The sequence below is a fragment of the Lactuca sativa genome, chromosome 9 (genome assembly GCF_002870075.4).
Source record: "Lactuca sativa cultivar Salinas chromosome 9, Lsat_Salinas_v11, whole genome shotgun sequence".
In the NCBI taxonomy this organism is placed as follows: Eukaryota; Viridiplantae; Streptophyta; class Magnoliopsida; order Asterales; family Asteraceae; genus Lactuca; species Lactuca sativa.
In genome coordinates this window covers 40,908,303-40,924,346 of record NC_056631.2, presented here as the reverse complement: position 1 = coordinate 40,924,346, position 16,044 = coordinate 40,908,303, and the positions used below count along the sequence as shown (strand labels likewise).

The 16,044-nt window shown below is 32.0% G+C and overlaps 1 protein-coding gene across 1 annotated transcript; it reads right to left on the bottom strand.

Moving 5' to 3' along the window:
- Positions 1-1,458: 1,458 nt before the first annotated feature.
- LOC111906739 (uncharacterized) lies at positions 1,459-4,544 on the bottom strand. Its single transcript, XM_023902510.2, has 5 exons — positions 4,422-4,544; positions 2,672-3,188; positions 1,944-2,582; positions 1,734-1,814; positions 1,459-1,636 (listed from the first exon to the last, which is right to left on the bottom strand). Exons 2-5 carry the CDS (start codon positions 3,179-3,181, stop codon positions 1,496-1,498), a joined length of 1,371 nt encoding a protein of 456 aa, XP_023758278.2. The 5' UTR covers positions 3,182-3,188; positions 4,422-4,544; the 3' UTR covers positions 1,459-1,495.
- Positions 4,545-16,044: the final 11,500 nt, after the last annotated feature.

Genomic DNA, 16,044 nt, shown 5'->3' with positions numbered 1-16,044 from the left:
CATCGAATTTCTGTGGAATATGGACTCGGAATTTGGGTTAAATGGTGGGGGCCTAAGCCCTACCTTAGTACCTTTGTTTATTTGCACATAAGGCCAATCCTGATTCCAAACTAGCGACATACTAGGATGGGATTAAAAAAAAAATCAAGCTATTTAGATCCAGAGAAAAAAAAATAATTTAATTCTACATTTGAGCCAAAGAAAAGCTACCGATTTGACCTCAAAAACAAGAGAATTAACGCCCCTCGTCTTGCTTTTAAAAACAACCCCGTTTCTATAGCTCCACACAACCCATGAGTCATAAAGCATAAATGGGTAAATGACACAAAAAACACTCTTTTTACACAGAAATTCGATTTTGACACTGTGTTTTTTTTTGTGTCAATTTTGACACTGTGTTTTCCAATTTGTTACAATTCTGACCACTTGACCGGTTAACCAGGTTGCATGCTGACGTGGCATGATGACGTGTCAGTTTTGATGACGTAACATGCTGACATGATATGCTGACGTGTCAAAATTGAATTTTTTTCTCACAAAAAACACTAAGTTTTCATTTTTTTTCGATTTTGACACTACGTTTAATTTTTTCTTTCAACTTTGACACTATGTTTTTTTGTTCCAAATCGAATATCATTTTTTCCAATTTTGTTCAATGTTGACAATTTTCTATTTGAAACCGTATAAATATTTTTTTAATACATTTAAACCGTATAAATATGTTTTTTTTTTTCATTTAAAAACCATAGTTTTGTATAAATACATTTTTTTTTACACTCAAACCATATTTTTATGTATAAATATGTATTAGCTATATAAAAATTATATTTTATATTAATATGCAACTTTAAAATATGTTTGAAGGTTTATAGGCGTGTAGTTTATCAAAATTTGGATATCAAGTTTGCAACCCATCAAATTTTTACATCTTATTAGAAAAAGCTTATGGTTAGTTTGATTCTCATGATATAACTAATGCTTTGAATGTAAGAAAAAAAACACCTTGTATTTAAATAAAAATGTGGTTTTTAAACGAAAAAAATATGTTTATACGGTTTAAAATGTAATAAAAAAATATATTTATACGGTTTCAAATGGAAAATAGACAAAATTGAACAAAAATTGATAAATGATGTTCGATTGGAACAAAAAAAACATAGTGTCAAAATTGAAATAAAAAATTAAACTTAGTGTTAAAATCGAAAAAAAGTGAAAACTTAGTGTTTTTTGTGGAAAAAAAATCAATTTTGACACGTCAGCATATCATGTCAGTATGCCACGTCATTAAAACTGACACGTCATCATGCCACGTCAGCATGTAACCTGGTTAACCGGTCAAGTGGTCAGAATTGTAACGAATTGGAAAACACGGTGTCAAAATTGACATAAAAAGTAACACGGTGTCAAAATCGAATTTCTGTGTAAAAATAGTGTTTTTTATGCCATTTACCCAGCATAAATAGTAACTACAAATTTAAGTATTTAAACTATAAATCTATAAATCTATAATTACAAATGATCCATCAATATCATCTTCATCTTCTAAAGTGAAACCAACTTCATCTCCTGAATAATCAACTTCTTCCCCGGAATCGCTTCCACCATCTTCAGCAAAAGCAATATTTGGTACATGATCCTATAAACAGAAAACAATTATTGTCAACACTTTAAAATTCAATTTCCCCACCAAAGACGAGGGTTAGTATGTTAGGGCTTCAAGTCGATGATTTTACCTTTGGTTTCTTCCTAAATGGATCAAAGCAATCAGTTAAAGCTGACGTTGACGAGAGAGAAGCCTTGAGAAGCAAAAGTGCCTGCATTTTATAATTAAACAAAGGTATCGTGTCATGCAATATTAAACCAATACAATTATCGTTGATCAATATATGAGGAGGTTCCTTCTCTCTTATCTACATGCAAAGTTGAAATTAAGCTAGCGTTACCTCTTGTTCACCAATGGTTACATCCAGAACCTCCATATCAGCAACATGAACACCAAGTGTGTTGAACTTTGAAATTATATCAATCGATTGAGAGATTGTTACTTCCAGGTCGTCAGAAACTATGAATATTCTTGCGTGTTCTTTAAGGAAACGACCTGCGTCTTTGTTTACTTCATAAATCGGCAGAAATTCAGTGACACGACGATAACTATTTGCAATCTTTGGGCAAAGTAACATGGCCTTCACATCCTCAGATTCCAAGTGATTTTCATCAGCCAAACATGAAATACTGTTGTACAAATTAATTATGCCCACTTGAACTGGAGATGAATCATCATCGATCTCCTTTGTTAAACGTACAAAACTACCTAACGGGATTGTTAGAAAGCTGAAGAGCAGTTCCACAAAAGGATGCTCAACTTGTGCACATAGAACCTTCTTCTTTGCTTTATGCACCAGTAATTTCATCGGTTGAGTCATCTTCCCAGAGTTACTTGAAACCAAATTAGCTGAAGTAATATCGATCAATGTAGAATTTGTAAGACACGATGGGGATGTCCATGGCTTCTTATTTCCTCCGAGCACCAGATTTGTCAAAGGATTATTTGTCGATAGTGACCACAGAAGTAGATTGGAGAACTGAAATAGGATAATATTAAAAAGATATACTAATTTTTTATAAAAATTCAAACGCTGATATATATATAATATATTAACCAAAACCTTACCTCTTCCAAGCCAAAACGCATCTTTCTCTCTTCTAGACAATTAATGGATTCAACACCAAGAGAAGTTAAAAGTTGGATGCTTTTATCAAGCATGAAAGGCTTCACATTGAGATCATCGGTAATGATGAAGTTACCCTTGTTTTTGAGAAACACAACATCATCAGTAGCCACATTATCATCCATGGGATTTGTTTCATCAAGATTTACTTTAAGCTTCTTGCAATGAGAAAGTGATGAGTTTCTTGGATTAACCAGACCATCTTTACACTTCTTGCTAGAGAAATGTTGTAAATTTAAATCCACGACACTTCCATATAGAGAAGTCAAGCTTCCAACTTTTATATCATTATTAGAATATTTTCTTGAGAGTTTTGCAATTGTTCCAAGAGGCAAAGTGAAAAAACTAAACAAGATTTCCACAAAGTCTTCGTCTGCTACAGCGAACTTCACCTTTTTCTTCTTTTTGTCAAGATACACTTTCAGTTGAACTGATTTGTCATTCGTTCCCATAGTACGTCTGATCATGTTAACAATATCATAGCTAGAAAAATTAATAAATGTTTATATTATACGTATACGTGTACTTATCAAAACACCAAACAGTTATTTGCATCAAATCTTTCAAAAATAATGACATGAATAAACCAAATATATATCGCATGGATGATGTAAAACAAACTCTAGGTAGGTGGAAGCACCAATAAAATTGTATAGATAGATTATAACTTTCCTAAATATAAACAGTTAACAAAATTAAATACAGTTAGTTAAGACAACTCGTTAACTCCCTGAATAAAATAGTGCCCAAAAATCCTAATAAATTAGGCATATACTATACAACTGGAGATGTAATCTATAACTTTTAAAATTTCGAAATATTGTTATTTTTAAATTAACGGTTTTAACATAACAATTTAATAAAAATGCTCTAGCTAGGGGTCTTTTCAATAGATTTGATTAGATTCGGATTGAAAAGTCATTAACTGATTACCAACCATTAATGGGCCTCAGCCTGGATCCTGATCATGTTTGTCTTTTGTTGCGGGCTTATAACTTAGCCCACAACTTTTGATTTTTTTTTTAATAGTATTTTTCAGCCCAATATTTTTGTTTTAAGACGTTATATCCTACGTGAACAAAATTAAATTAGGGGGTGTTTGACTTATCTTTTGAATGGCCAAAAGTCCTTTTAGAAAAAAAATCATAGGCAAAAGATGTTTGACAAAAGACTTCTAAAAGCTACTTTTGGATTTTACAAAGAAGGAAAATCAACTTTTTGGAAAAGTCAGAAAAACTGACTTTTTGTAACTTTTCCAAAAAGATCTTTTGCCTCTAAAAAACCCTTAGTCTAATTCTAGGCGGCTTTTTTTTTTGGTCTTGGTCAAACTGGTTTTGGGCATAATTATTAAATTGTAAACTTTACAATATTTCATTAAAATGAATACTAAGCATAACTTTGAATCGAAAGCTTATATACATTAGAATGGGATGTGACACAGATTGAAGACAGATGTTAAGACCCCAATCTGACTCCGATCTTGGTTTCTAGACCCAACTTTGATGGGTGAATATTCTGCCATTAAACCTGATTTTGAGCTTCTGATTGTGAGTTTGTCAATAATTAAATGTGTTAACTCAAACACACCACAAAAAATCTGTTCATCAGTCTTATGATGAATTGATGATTGATTAATCAGGCAACGCTAACAACTAATACATGCACATAAACAAGCTAGAGAGAAGTACGTACGTGAAAGTTGAAATCTAGAGCCGAAGTTATAGAAACTTTAATGCCTCCCTCCAATCACGACGACTGCTTCTTTTTGCTAAAAAAACGAATTTCCCTCTTACGTACGGTGATTTTATAGCTAAGACATGATTTAATTTAGAGGATGATTCTAGAAAGATATATATGAGAATTCCAACTCCATATTTCCTTGTTTATCTATAATACTATTAGTACAAAGCTGTGAAACGTCAAGTACAAACCATCTTACAGAAACCTCAATATTTTTACATTAATTTAAATAATTAAAAAAGCTCTAATAAACCAATATAAAACACAAAGTATAACTAGCGGAACAGGTTTTGGGCCTGGGCTGGGACAATAATAAAAAAGGTAGCCACATAAAATTTAGATTAAATTTTTTTATAAAATATAAGGCACGAATAAAAAAGGCAACCCTTTAAGAGAATCGATTAAAGTTTATTAAAATATACATATTCACAAGATTTAAATATGGATTTCACTGGAAAAACTAAGTTTATTAAAATATACATATTTGGATTCACAAGATTGAATATGGGTTTCACGGAAAAACTAAACATTGTAACTTATTATTCTATGACCAGTTTAATTACATAAAAATTATTGGCAATTTTTATTGGGAGAATTTTGTATATATTTTTATTGGTGGATTTTATTCAGCAGTGTAAATTTTTTAGACAATTTTTGTTTTATGTTGTGATGCTACTTAGGAAAAAATTTTGACTACCCTAAAAAATAGACAAAATTGCAAGAATAGTACAAAAGTTTCATTTTCTTCTAAGTTTGGTCCAATTTGATTTGAATTTTTTTTGTAAAGATGAGTTTGCCCTTATTATTTAATTTTTCATTTTTATTTTATTATCAGCATTTTTAAAACAATTAAAATAAACAAAAATAAATTACCTCTCTCTCTCTCTCTCTCTCTCTCTCTCTCTCTCATTTCACACACAAACATAAAGATCCACCTTTAAGAATATGAAGAACGCCCGGTACTCCCTTCCTTTCTCTATCGAAGCAGATCATTCAGTTACCACCATAACCACCGCCAAGCCATCAAAAATCACCAATTGTGCCCAGAAAAATCAAGCCTTCATACAATCACCATCATAATCAGCTTCAACCCACAATAAAAAATCACCACCGTCGAGAACCCATCATCCCCATCTGCCTTGTTCTTCCATTTATCTTCTGATCAAACTGCAACTAAAAAAAGAAGAGGGTTGAAGAATGAGCGGCTGTGATTAAATAGAGAGGTGTCGTCTGCGATCGAACAAAAAAAAGGAAAAAAAAATAAGGGGTCGATTTAATCGTCCTCTTAAGTGTGACCCGCAATCGAGATTGAAAAAAGAAAGAAGGACACGCAAATGACATTAATGGAGGTGATCGGAGCACTCTGATTTAGATATTCTGTAAGTTGACGATGACAGAGGAAGATCTGGAAATTGACACACAAACTTAGGTCTGGATTGGGGAAAAAGATCATCAAAGTCGATTTCATCTCCTCTCAACAACCCTCTCTTCCTTCTGTTTGGAATATGGATCTTTTTTGTTTTGGTTTGAGTTTCACACATAAAATCAATTTTGGTGGTGGTGAATGGCAGTTCATCTGATTCGAAAAAAAAATGATTTTTGGGTTCGACTGTCACTTAAAAATCGATTCAGGCGGCAGTGAAGATGCAAACATATTTGATTTCCCACTACTCCGATATCAAATTGTTAGCCACCAACAGATGCAAACTATGATCTGGTTCCGAATATTGTTCCCACATCTTCATTCCTTAGATTTCATCGGAGCCACTACTTTGATTTTCCATAATCTTGTTTGAGTTTTGTTTCTGATTTTGGTTTATTTTGCTCTCCATTACCCTTTCCAGCTTTTCCCTAAACCGACAGTCGATGGGGAAGAATTTGGAGTTAATCTTCATAGAGTTCATCAGTCGGTGTTGGTGCAAGAGAATGGCGTCTAAGAGAGAGAGAGAGAGATTATTTTAATTGTTTTTAAATTGGTGGTAATAGAAAGAAAATTGAAAATTAAATAATAATGGCAAAATCGTCTTTACAAAAAAATTCAAACCAAATTGGACCAAACTTGCAAGAAAATGAAACTTTTGGACCATTGATGCTAGTCAAAACTGTTTTGGCCCAAACATGCTAGTTCTGGCATACCATAGGGACCATTCTTGCAATTTTGTCTAAAAAATATCAGGTTATTTTACTGAGTCAAGTAAAAGGTGAGGTCTGGTTTGGTTAATCAACCTGTTTGATGATGTAATTTTGAGCTTTTGGCCGAGTAAGAAGAGTAAAAAGAGTTGCAAGAGTCTTACTGGATCAACCGAATACACTGATTGAATTAATTTCCAAGAAAACTCTCTTTTTCATGGCCCTAACACGCCTTGAGGGACATTCCCTCCCCCTTGAACGACATTTTCATCATTGACTTTTTCACCATCGTCGGTTCGGACATCATCAACTTCTACCTCACTGGTCTCTGCATCACCAACTTCAGCCTCATCGAAATCAGCTTCACCATATTTTTCCTCTCCAACATCGGTTCTCCAAAGCTTCTTATTTCTCCAAGGTTTTTGTTTCACCTTGCTTCTGATTTACGTGGCTGATAGCTTATTTTATTTCCTTATTTTTATTAGTTTATTTTATTATTTTAGCTTTTTTATCATTATTGCATTGTATTTTATTTATTTTCTTTATCATGGATTGTACCTGGGACTTTTTATTTTGCATGAGGTATTTTGTAGAGTTTTGGAGTTTGTTGCGGTTGTGGATTAGCTTGAAATGGGCCTAGTGGGCTTCCAAGGCATTATTGGGCTTTGCAGATCCATTAAAGGAGATTTCGGCTTAAAAAGCTAAAGACTTGGATGAAGTGGGCTTGTGAAGATAGGTCATGGATTATTATTTTGGGCTTGGAGCATCCATATTTGAAGCTAAAAGATGATTGGTTAATTTCATGTGGGATATGGAGGGGGACCAAGGGAATTTTGGGTAGTGGAATGGTGTAGTAGAGGAAAAATTAGTCAATAACATTCCAACAATATTTGCACAGGTAGATTCTCATGTGCGCGGGTACCCGCGCAACTGCCCAGTTTTGGGCATTTTGGTCATTTGGCTTACCATTTACCTTGGGGGATTGGATCTATCAGTAATGACTTTGATTTTACACCATTGGAGACCAGGAGAGGGCGGTTTTTGAGCTAAAGACTCATTTCTTTTTCATCTTTCCAAGCTATTAGTAGTTTCTTTATGCAATTAGACTTTTGTGATTGTTATTCTATTGCCATGAGTGGCTAAATCCTTTATTTTGGTAGACATTGGCTAAAACCTTTGAATGTTTGTGGGTTTTTGAAGGATTTATGCTTATTTATCATTTATCTTATGTCTGTTATTCTAGTTCATATTTCCTATGTTTGTTTAATGCTTTGATCATGATCTTGGTACTTTAATAATCAATTGTTGGTTTATATCTTTGGTTTAGCATTGAATCATTGAATTTACTTAGATTAAGGGCTTTATGATGGTAGAAATCATCTCTAGCTTATGAATCATAACTCCTTTATGGATGTGTAAGCATTGACATCCTTTAGGAATTGGGGATTCCTTCATTCTTAAGGCTAATCAACTTATTGGGTTCAATTGCTTCAATTGGATCGTTGATTTTGATTAAGAAGGTTTGTTGTGGGCTTCCCCAACCTCCATACAACTTATGAGGAATCTTGACATATAATGCTTCATGACTGCTATAACCAATTTAAGATGAATGATAAGCTTCATATTAAATCCTAATGATAAACACATAAATGTTCATTGTGTTGAATTGTCTTGGTTAACCAATTCTCTCCAATAGTTGAGCATCTCATCACCTTGCTTAATTGCAAGTTTTCTAGTTATTCAAGTCTTCTAGTTTTCAAGCAATCATAACACTCCCCCCCCCCACCCCCCCACCCCCTTAGTTTAACTGTAGTTAGTTAGTTTATTTACACTAGTTCTTTTGGATTGCATTGGTAATTGAATACAACCATTTTCCCGATGATTAATACCCCTTTTTACGATTATATTACGTTTTATTTGCAAACAAAGGATGTAATTTGTTTGGTGGACTTGACATCCCACCAGTGGCTTCTATCATTATTTTTGTTTTATTTTTTGTAGGGTTGGAACCGAAAGTGAGTACTTTTATCTTAAAAGAATCATGTCATTATATTCGCTTGATTTTGCATAAGTAATTTTGGCTATAGCCGATATATTATTTGGTTTGATAGATAGGATGGATGAGTGGGCGAAAACAGAAAGCAATGGAGAATGAACATCCCTTGGAAAAATCACAAAGGTGAATCTATGGTTGAATTATAGTGAATACTTAACTTAGAAAAAAAATCAATGGCCATAGAAATTGTTCGATTTTAGAATTTCAGTTTTCATGCGATTGTGTGTATGTAGTTTGGTTTTTGAATCCGTTATGGCATCTGGTCAATAAAACAAACATGAAAAAATATTTGAAAAATGTGAAGACTAGTTTTTACTTTAAGTTTTGGGTAAATTACCATAAAGAATTGATCTTTTGGAGGTTGTCAGAAAACTCGAAAATTTTCAAGAGGAAATGGTTTTTTTTCAGGAATGGCTAAAATTTGCATTGCTTCCAAATGTACCAGGAGGTTGTTTTGGATTAAGGATGGGCATTATGGCCAAATTTGAAAAAACAACAATTTTGTATAAAAACTAAAACAAACAAACAAAAAAACTAGATATGCAATTATCATTTTGATTTGATTTGGTTGGTCATGTATTGAAATTTATCTTTGAATATATTAAAAGGAAAAAAATCATTTGTTTAAACTAAGTGTCATATATATATAGAATAGAAGGGTAAAATGATCATTTTTATCATTCATCACAGTCAGGCTCATAATTAATCAAACATAGTTTCATATGTAGATTCAGTCAAGTCAAGACATCTGACTCGATCAGATCTAACTCAATCAACAACTATTCAACAGCCCGTAAGACAAGAGGTATATATTAGTAAAATCTTTTATTGATTTAGTATGCATGATACCAAGATGGTATGCCGAACGGTGTCATGGGCTTTTTGTGAACGATAAGTGTATGACCAAAACTTATGTAACACCTATTCGACACCAAATTTTGGTAGACAAAGATATTACCACACACTTCAACCTTATAGGTCCACGCTTCCCTATTTCTAGTATCGTGGGTCGGTCATGTATGCAATGATTTGCTGAGCTCATTAAGCTAGTTTCTTTTGTATGAACTTTATATTATATTGTGAATTAATCAATTAATAATATAAAAATTATATAAAAACTCATTCCATTCCTTATAGGTTAACCAAACTATTCTATTCCACTATCTAGTCAATCATTTTCTTCGTTTTTCTATCCAACCAGAAAGATGACATAAAAAAAATCCAGATTCATCCTTTCAAAAGTCATATAGAGTTTAAAATAGTAGCAATAAGCTTAATTAAAATAGATACTATGAACCCAAATATCTAATCGAACGATATGACGGATAATGCATCACTACGATTTTCTTCTTCTGAAATCAACACAGCTTCTTCTTCTGACTCCCTTCCAGCATCTCCAGCCACGGATAATTTGTCACTATGACTTTCTACTTCTGAATTGGAACCAACTTCTTCTTCCGACATGCTTCCTCCATCTACACCAAAATCATTGTTTGGCACAAGATCCTACAATACAAAAACTGTTGTTATCAACAATTGTAAATATATATATATATATATATATATATATATATATATATATATATATATATATATATATATATATATATATATATATATATATATATATATATATATATATATATGGAGAAAATGAATACTAATTAATGAACCAAATTAATAGAAGCAACATGCTTAAGTTTTAACAAATGAAAAGTTAAACTGTTAAATAGCAAGCTTAGAATGATCCATTATCTCTTCTTCAAATTGATCAGTAAAAGCAATAACAATTCTAATTTTCTCACCTAATGAAGAAGAGGGATAATAGCTAGTTGTAGTGTGTCCAAAAAAGTGATGCTTTTTTACCTTTAATTTCTTCATAGATAGTAATGCCCTGAACCAATCAGTTAAAGCTGATCTTGACGTTAGAGATGCCTTGAGAAGTAAAAGTGCCTGTGAGCATAATCAAAGCAAAAGGTGTCATGCTCATGCATGTAAATTGTTTTAATTAACTTAAAAGGATTTATTAATATTTACCTCTTGTTCACCAATGCTCAATTCAAGAAGCTCCATATCATGGATAGGAACACCATGTGTGTTAAACTTTGAAATTGTAGCTATTGATGGACACGTTGTTACTTTCAAATCATTGGAAACCATGAATATTGCTGTTTGTTCTTTTTTAAGGAAAGAACCTTGGCGTTTATTTACTTCATAAATCGGCAGCAAGTCAGTCACACAAGCATATCTTTCTGCAATCTTTGGGCAAAGTAACATCGTCTTCACATCCTCAGATGTCAAGTATTCTCCCAAACTTGAAATACTATTGTAAAGATTACTTATACCCATTAATGGAGATGAACCAATATCCTTTGTTAAACGTTCATATGCACCAAATGGGATAGTTAAGAAGCTAAAAAGAAGTTCCACAAAATGATTCTCCACTTGTGCACATAATACCTTCTTCTTTGATTTTTGTATAAGTAATTTTATATTCTGAGTCTGAATCTGGCCAGAGGTAGTACTGGGAATTGTTAATGTAGAGTTTGTGAAGAACGATGAACTTGGCTTTCTTCCCCCCAACACACAATTTGTTAAAGAATTATTCGTAAATAGTGACCACTTCAGTAGATGTATGAACTGAAATAATAATTTGAATAGTGAATTATCTATTAAAACTAAACGATAACTTTTGAACTATTCCATTATTATATATAAAAAGCTTAATTACCTCTTTTAAGCCAAAGTTCACGGTTTTCTCCTGTAGTTCATCAATGTAGTCAACACCAAGAGAATTAAGAAGCTCAATGCTTTTATCAAGCACAATAGGTACTACATTGAGATCATCAGTAATGATGAACTTGGCCTTCTTTTTGAGAAAAATTTCCTCATGCGGCGCCCTTTGATCATGATTCAGATTTACTTTAAGTTTTTCACAAAGATGAGCTGATGAATTTATTGTATGAACTAGGGAACCCTTAGATTCAAGGCTTGAGAAATGTGTTATATTTAAATTCACAACACTTTCATGGAGAGAAGTCAAGCTTCCAAGTTTTGTATACGTCGAGTCCCCTGGAAATATTCTTGAGAGCTGTCTTGCGATTGTTCCAAGAGGCAAAGTGAGAAAACTGAAGAGGATTTCCACAAAGTCTTCCTCAGCTTCTGCAAACATCACCTTTTTCTTCTTATCATCAACAAATACTTTCAGTGGTATTGATGTTTCGTTTCCCATTGCTCTGATCAAGTAAACAATATCAAAAGAAGAAATCAACATTCAACAATATCCAATATCATGTATTTATCGATACCAAACAGTTTTATGCATAATTTGTTTAATAATGTTATTAACTCAAATACTATTAATTAAAACTACCGAATGCATGTTAAACTCTACTTACTTTCAGATGATCAATACAAACACATCACTAAAATCGATTTTTGGATCGTGATTTTATATGGTCGAATCAGGTTACGTTAATTCATCTTAACATTCAATACGTTCAAATTACCCATTAATGACTACATGTATACTTGAAATCTAGAGCCGAAGTTATATTATATATACCGCAAGTTTACAGAAACTTCAATATATGCCTTCGAGCACCACTATACGTACTCCTGCTATTAATTCTTTCTCTCAATCAGCTTGTATTCTTTTAATATCAACGATGATTATATATATAGTTACGAATTAACCACAGGGATGATTCTAGAATGAAATACGGGATAATTATTGATGCCTCTCTAAATTATGCCAACTCCATATTTTCCTTGTTTATCTTCCAATCCATCTATATCTATATTAATATATTATTAACATAAGTACAAACCTGTCATATTATTAAAAAAAATAAATAGACTATCCTCTGTTTAAATTTTAAATTTATTCAAAATAAAATAAATAATTTATGTTTATCCTTATCAATCTCAAAAAACTGCTGGATACACAAAATAACACGCAGAGAATATTAACAAAATGCATGAGAAACCTAATTGGATCGAATCATTATCACTTTGAAAAACTCTTTAGTAACAACATATATAAGGACCTCTTCCGCAAACTAGCTATTAGTTGAAACTTGTATTTTTTATTTTTATGTGTCCCTTTAGTAAAGTAGCTGGAAATTTTTAGAACATATAAAATTATATAAAGTCAAAACATAATAATAAAATATTGATTGTGTAAATTATTAAACTGGGACGTTCTCAACTTGGTTTCAACGACGGAATTAGCTACCGATAAATTCTCAAGCAAAATTTGGGCATATAACAAAGGATTCTAAGCAGATCTAGGATGTAAATGAAATTTATTTTGATTATTCAGCATATAGGACATTAAGGAGGATTTACCGAGAAAACAATCTTTTACCGAGGGATTCAACAAATAGGACATTAATGGATTGTAGCCTTCAAATGGTTTTTTGGTGTGAAAAATAGCTAATTAAATGATTATATAATATACATTGTTAAGGTACTGTTGGACTGATGAACTGGGTGGAACAAAATCGGACTGGACTGGACTGGACTGGACCGAATATGGTTGGACTGGATATAAAAAATAATTTGTAAACCACAATGGCAAGTCTAAAACAAAAAACCATGTGGTTCCTATTTAAGTGAAACCGAGAAAAATGAAATAGTTAAAATTACTAGTTATGGGTCGGGTCGTATGTAGTGCTGTAAAAATAGGATAACTCGCTCAAGTACTCCGCAAATTACTTGGACTTAACCTTCTATTGAGGCGAGTTTTGCCTACTTGGCCAAGAAAATCGGAAATCTTTAAAACTCGATCCAACTCAAACTAATTCAACCTAAAAATGGTCCTTTTTCGGACTAGATCAAGTTAGACCGATAAAAATCAGTCCAACATGCAAAAAATAATATTAAAGGACTAAAACTAATTTAAACTTAGAAAGAAAATAAGTCTTGGATTTTTTTTTTTTCCTTAATAATTCCACTCAGCAATGTTGGAGTGGGAGGTAGAAAGCTTTACTACTTAAACATTCCATAATAAACCTTTCCATCACTTTTTTTATAGATAACAAAAATGAGATAGTTTTTATTCCAATGACCATGTGGAACCTTTCCATCACTTTTTTTTTATAGATAACAAAAATGAGATAGTTTTTATTCCAATGACCATGTGGGTTAGGTATAAATAAGCTTATAAATCAATTAACTAGATCACCTATTTTATCTAATATAGGTCCTAAAATATTTCAAGGTGGCTCTTAAATTTTGTCCTATATAACTTATTATAAGATTTGGAATTTAAGGTGGCTCATGGGAAAAACCTATAATGCATGTAAATTCTCCCTTGCTGTAGCTTTTGGTAAAAATAACCACATTACCCTTTTACAATAAATATTAATAATAACTCTATTTAACATACATAACTTGCAAATTAACATTTTTAGTAAAAAAATTATTTAAAATTCTCATATTAAAAAAATTATAATATCAAATAATCAAAATTGCTTCAAAATTAACAAAGTTCTAAACCCAAATGGTTTCTAAAATCAATAATTTCAAATATAAAAATAACAAATTTCAATTATCTTTTTCCAATATTGTATTCGCAAAAAGTAGTTTGATAGCTAAGTCCAAACCATTCCACATTGGTAATAAATTCAAGTTTTTATTAAACTTTTAAAAAAACATACATGATTTCTCAAGGAGACAACTTCATGGTCTTCAACTCTTCATATATGATTTTTAACCATTAGTACAAAACACAATAGACCTAGTCATTTTCTATATTTCCTCGGAATTGGTAACGAGCTCCTTTTCAATTATCTGTGTTATTTCTTTAGATGTCACTTTCTCTTTTTATTTTGCATCGAGTCTTTCGGATTCTGATGAGAGGAAGTTGCAGTGTTTTGAATATTACAAGGCGATGGAAAATTTTCTCTTTCTTCGTTATCTTTTTTTTTTTGTCGCATCAACAAACGATTCAACGATACAACTTGTAGCTCGATCTTTACCAAAACATTTGTCAGTTGCTCGTATGCAGAGAATGGTTTATTCGTGACATAGTTCTTGTTTGGATGTTTCTAGTAAAACAAACAAAGTTAGGGTAAAACCATATAGTTAATACTTAGATATGCAGACAGATAATATATATAATCACTAACCTTAGATATTCATCTAATATCTTAGAAGAATCGACTACTACACATTTGTGAGCATCATCCTAACCAAACCCGTTTGAATTATGCATATCATATGCAACATAAAATTTAACCTTTAGACTTTTGATATTGTTTTGCACATGCTTTGTTGTTATATTAATACCAATGACTTTGTCCCGCAACTTTAAAACGACTTGATCATAGGTTCCAGGCCTAAAGCTTCCGTTATCACCTCTATTGCCGATGACAATAGTGTCTTGAAGGATGGTAATCAACGCATCCTCTTCTTCGTGAGTCCGTTGATACCTATCTACATGATTTGTTATTTGCTTTTGACATATTATACATAAAAAATGTAAATATATAAAAATGGAAAATATTAAAACAATTAATCCGGTTAAAATTAATAAAAAAAAAAATACACAAAATTCAAATTTGTTGACGTCCATAACAATTACAAATAACAAACTTATAAATAAAAGTTCTAAAATTAAAAAAAAAAATCTAATAAGATCTGGTTGACATTGAGAATCAAACATTTCTTGGGCTAAATCACCCTTCCATTGAGTCCATTTGTTACTTGATTCAACAACATCGACAATTTGAAATTGATTAATTTGGTTGCTCTTTCCTGATAGGTATATCTTCAACAGTGTTTGACGTGTTTTCCTCTGGATCCAGAGCCATGTGTTTCCTAATAAAGTTATGCAGTAAAGCACATGCTATGACTATTCTCCCTTGAATTCTTATTGGAAAAAATGAAGGACTTATTAATATAGACCCAACAACTCTTTAGTAGACCAAAACACCACTCAATAACATTTCTCGCTTGTGAGTGTTTCATGTTAAAGTATTCCTCCTTATTTGTAGGAGCATGTGTACTTCCTTCCCATTCCCGTAAATGATACCTAGTACCTCTATTTGGTGCCAAAAACCCTTCACCATTGATATAACATCCATCAGCCAAATAATAGTACATATAATATAAAAAGTAAAAGGTATTAATCGGTAGTCTAACCTTCCCAACTAGCTAAGACATAGACAAAATTCATGTCATGATTTGCAAAAACCTAATACATTCATTGATATATTATCCTTTCTTGCTCGAGACCTTGGTTTATCTGAGTCAAGGACACTAACTTCGGTATAAGTTCCATTAATTTCTCCTAGACGACCATATAAATAAAATTTTAATGTATTGTTAGTTAAAAACCTAAATTTTATAATATATCATAATAATGTTATAATGGTTACATGG

Coding starts and splice junctions, on each gene's coding strand:
- LOC111906739 (XM_023902510.2), bottom strand. CDS start 3,181: ATGGGAACGAATGACAAATCAGTTCAACTGAAAGTGTATCTTGACAAA. Junction 2,583..2,671: donor TGCGTTTTGGCTTGGAAGAG/GTAAGGTTTTGG, acceptor ATCCTATTTCAG/TTCTCCAATCTACTTCTGTG. Junction 1,815..1,943: donor TAACCATTGGTGAACAAGAG/GTAACGCTAGCT, acceptor TATAAAATGCAG/GCACTTTTGCTTCTCAAGGC.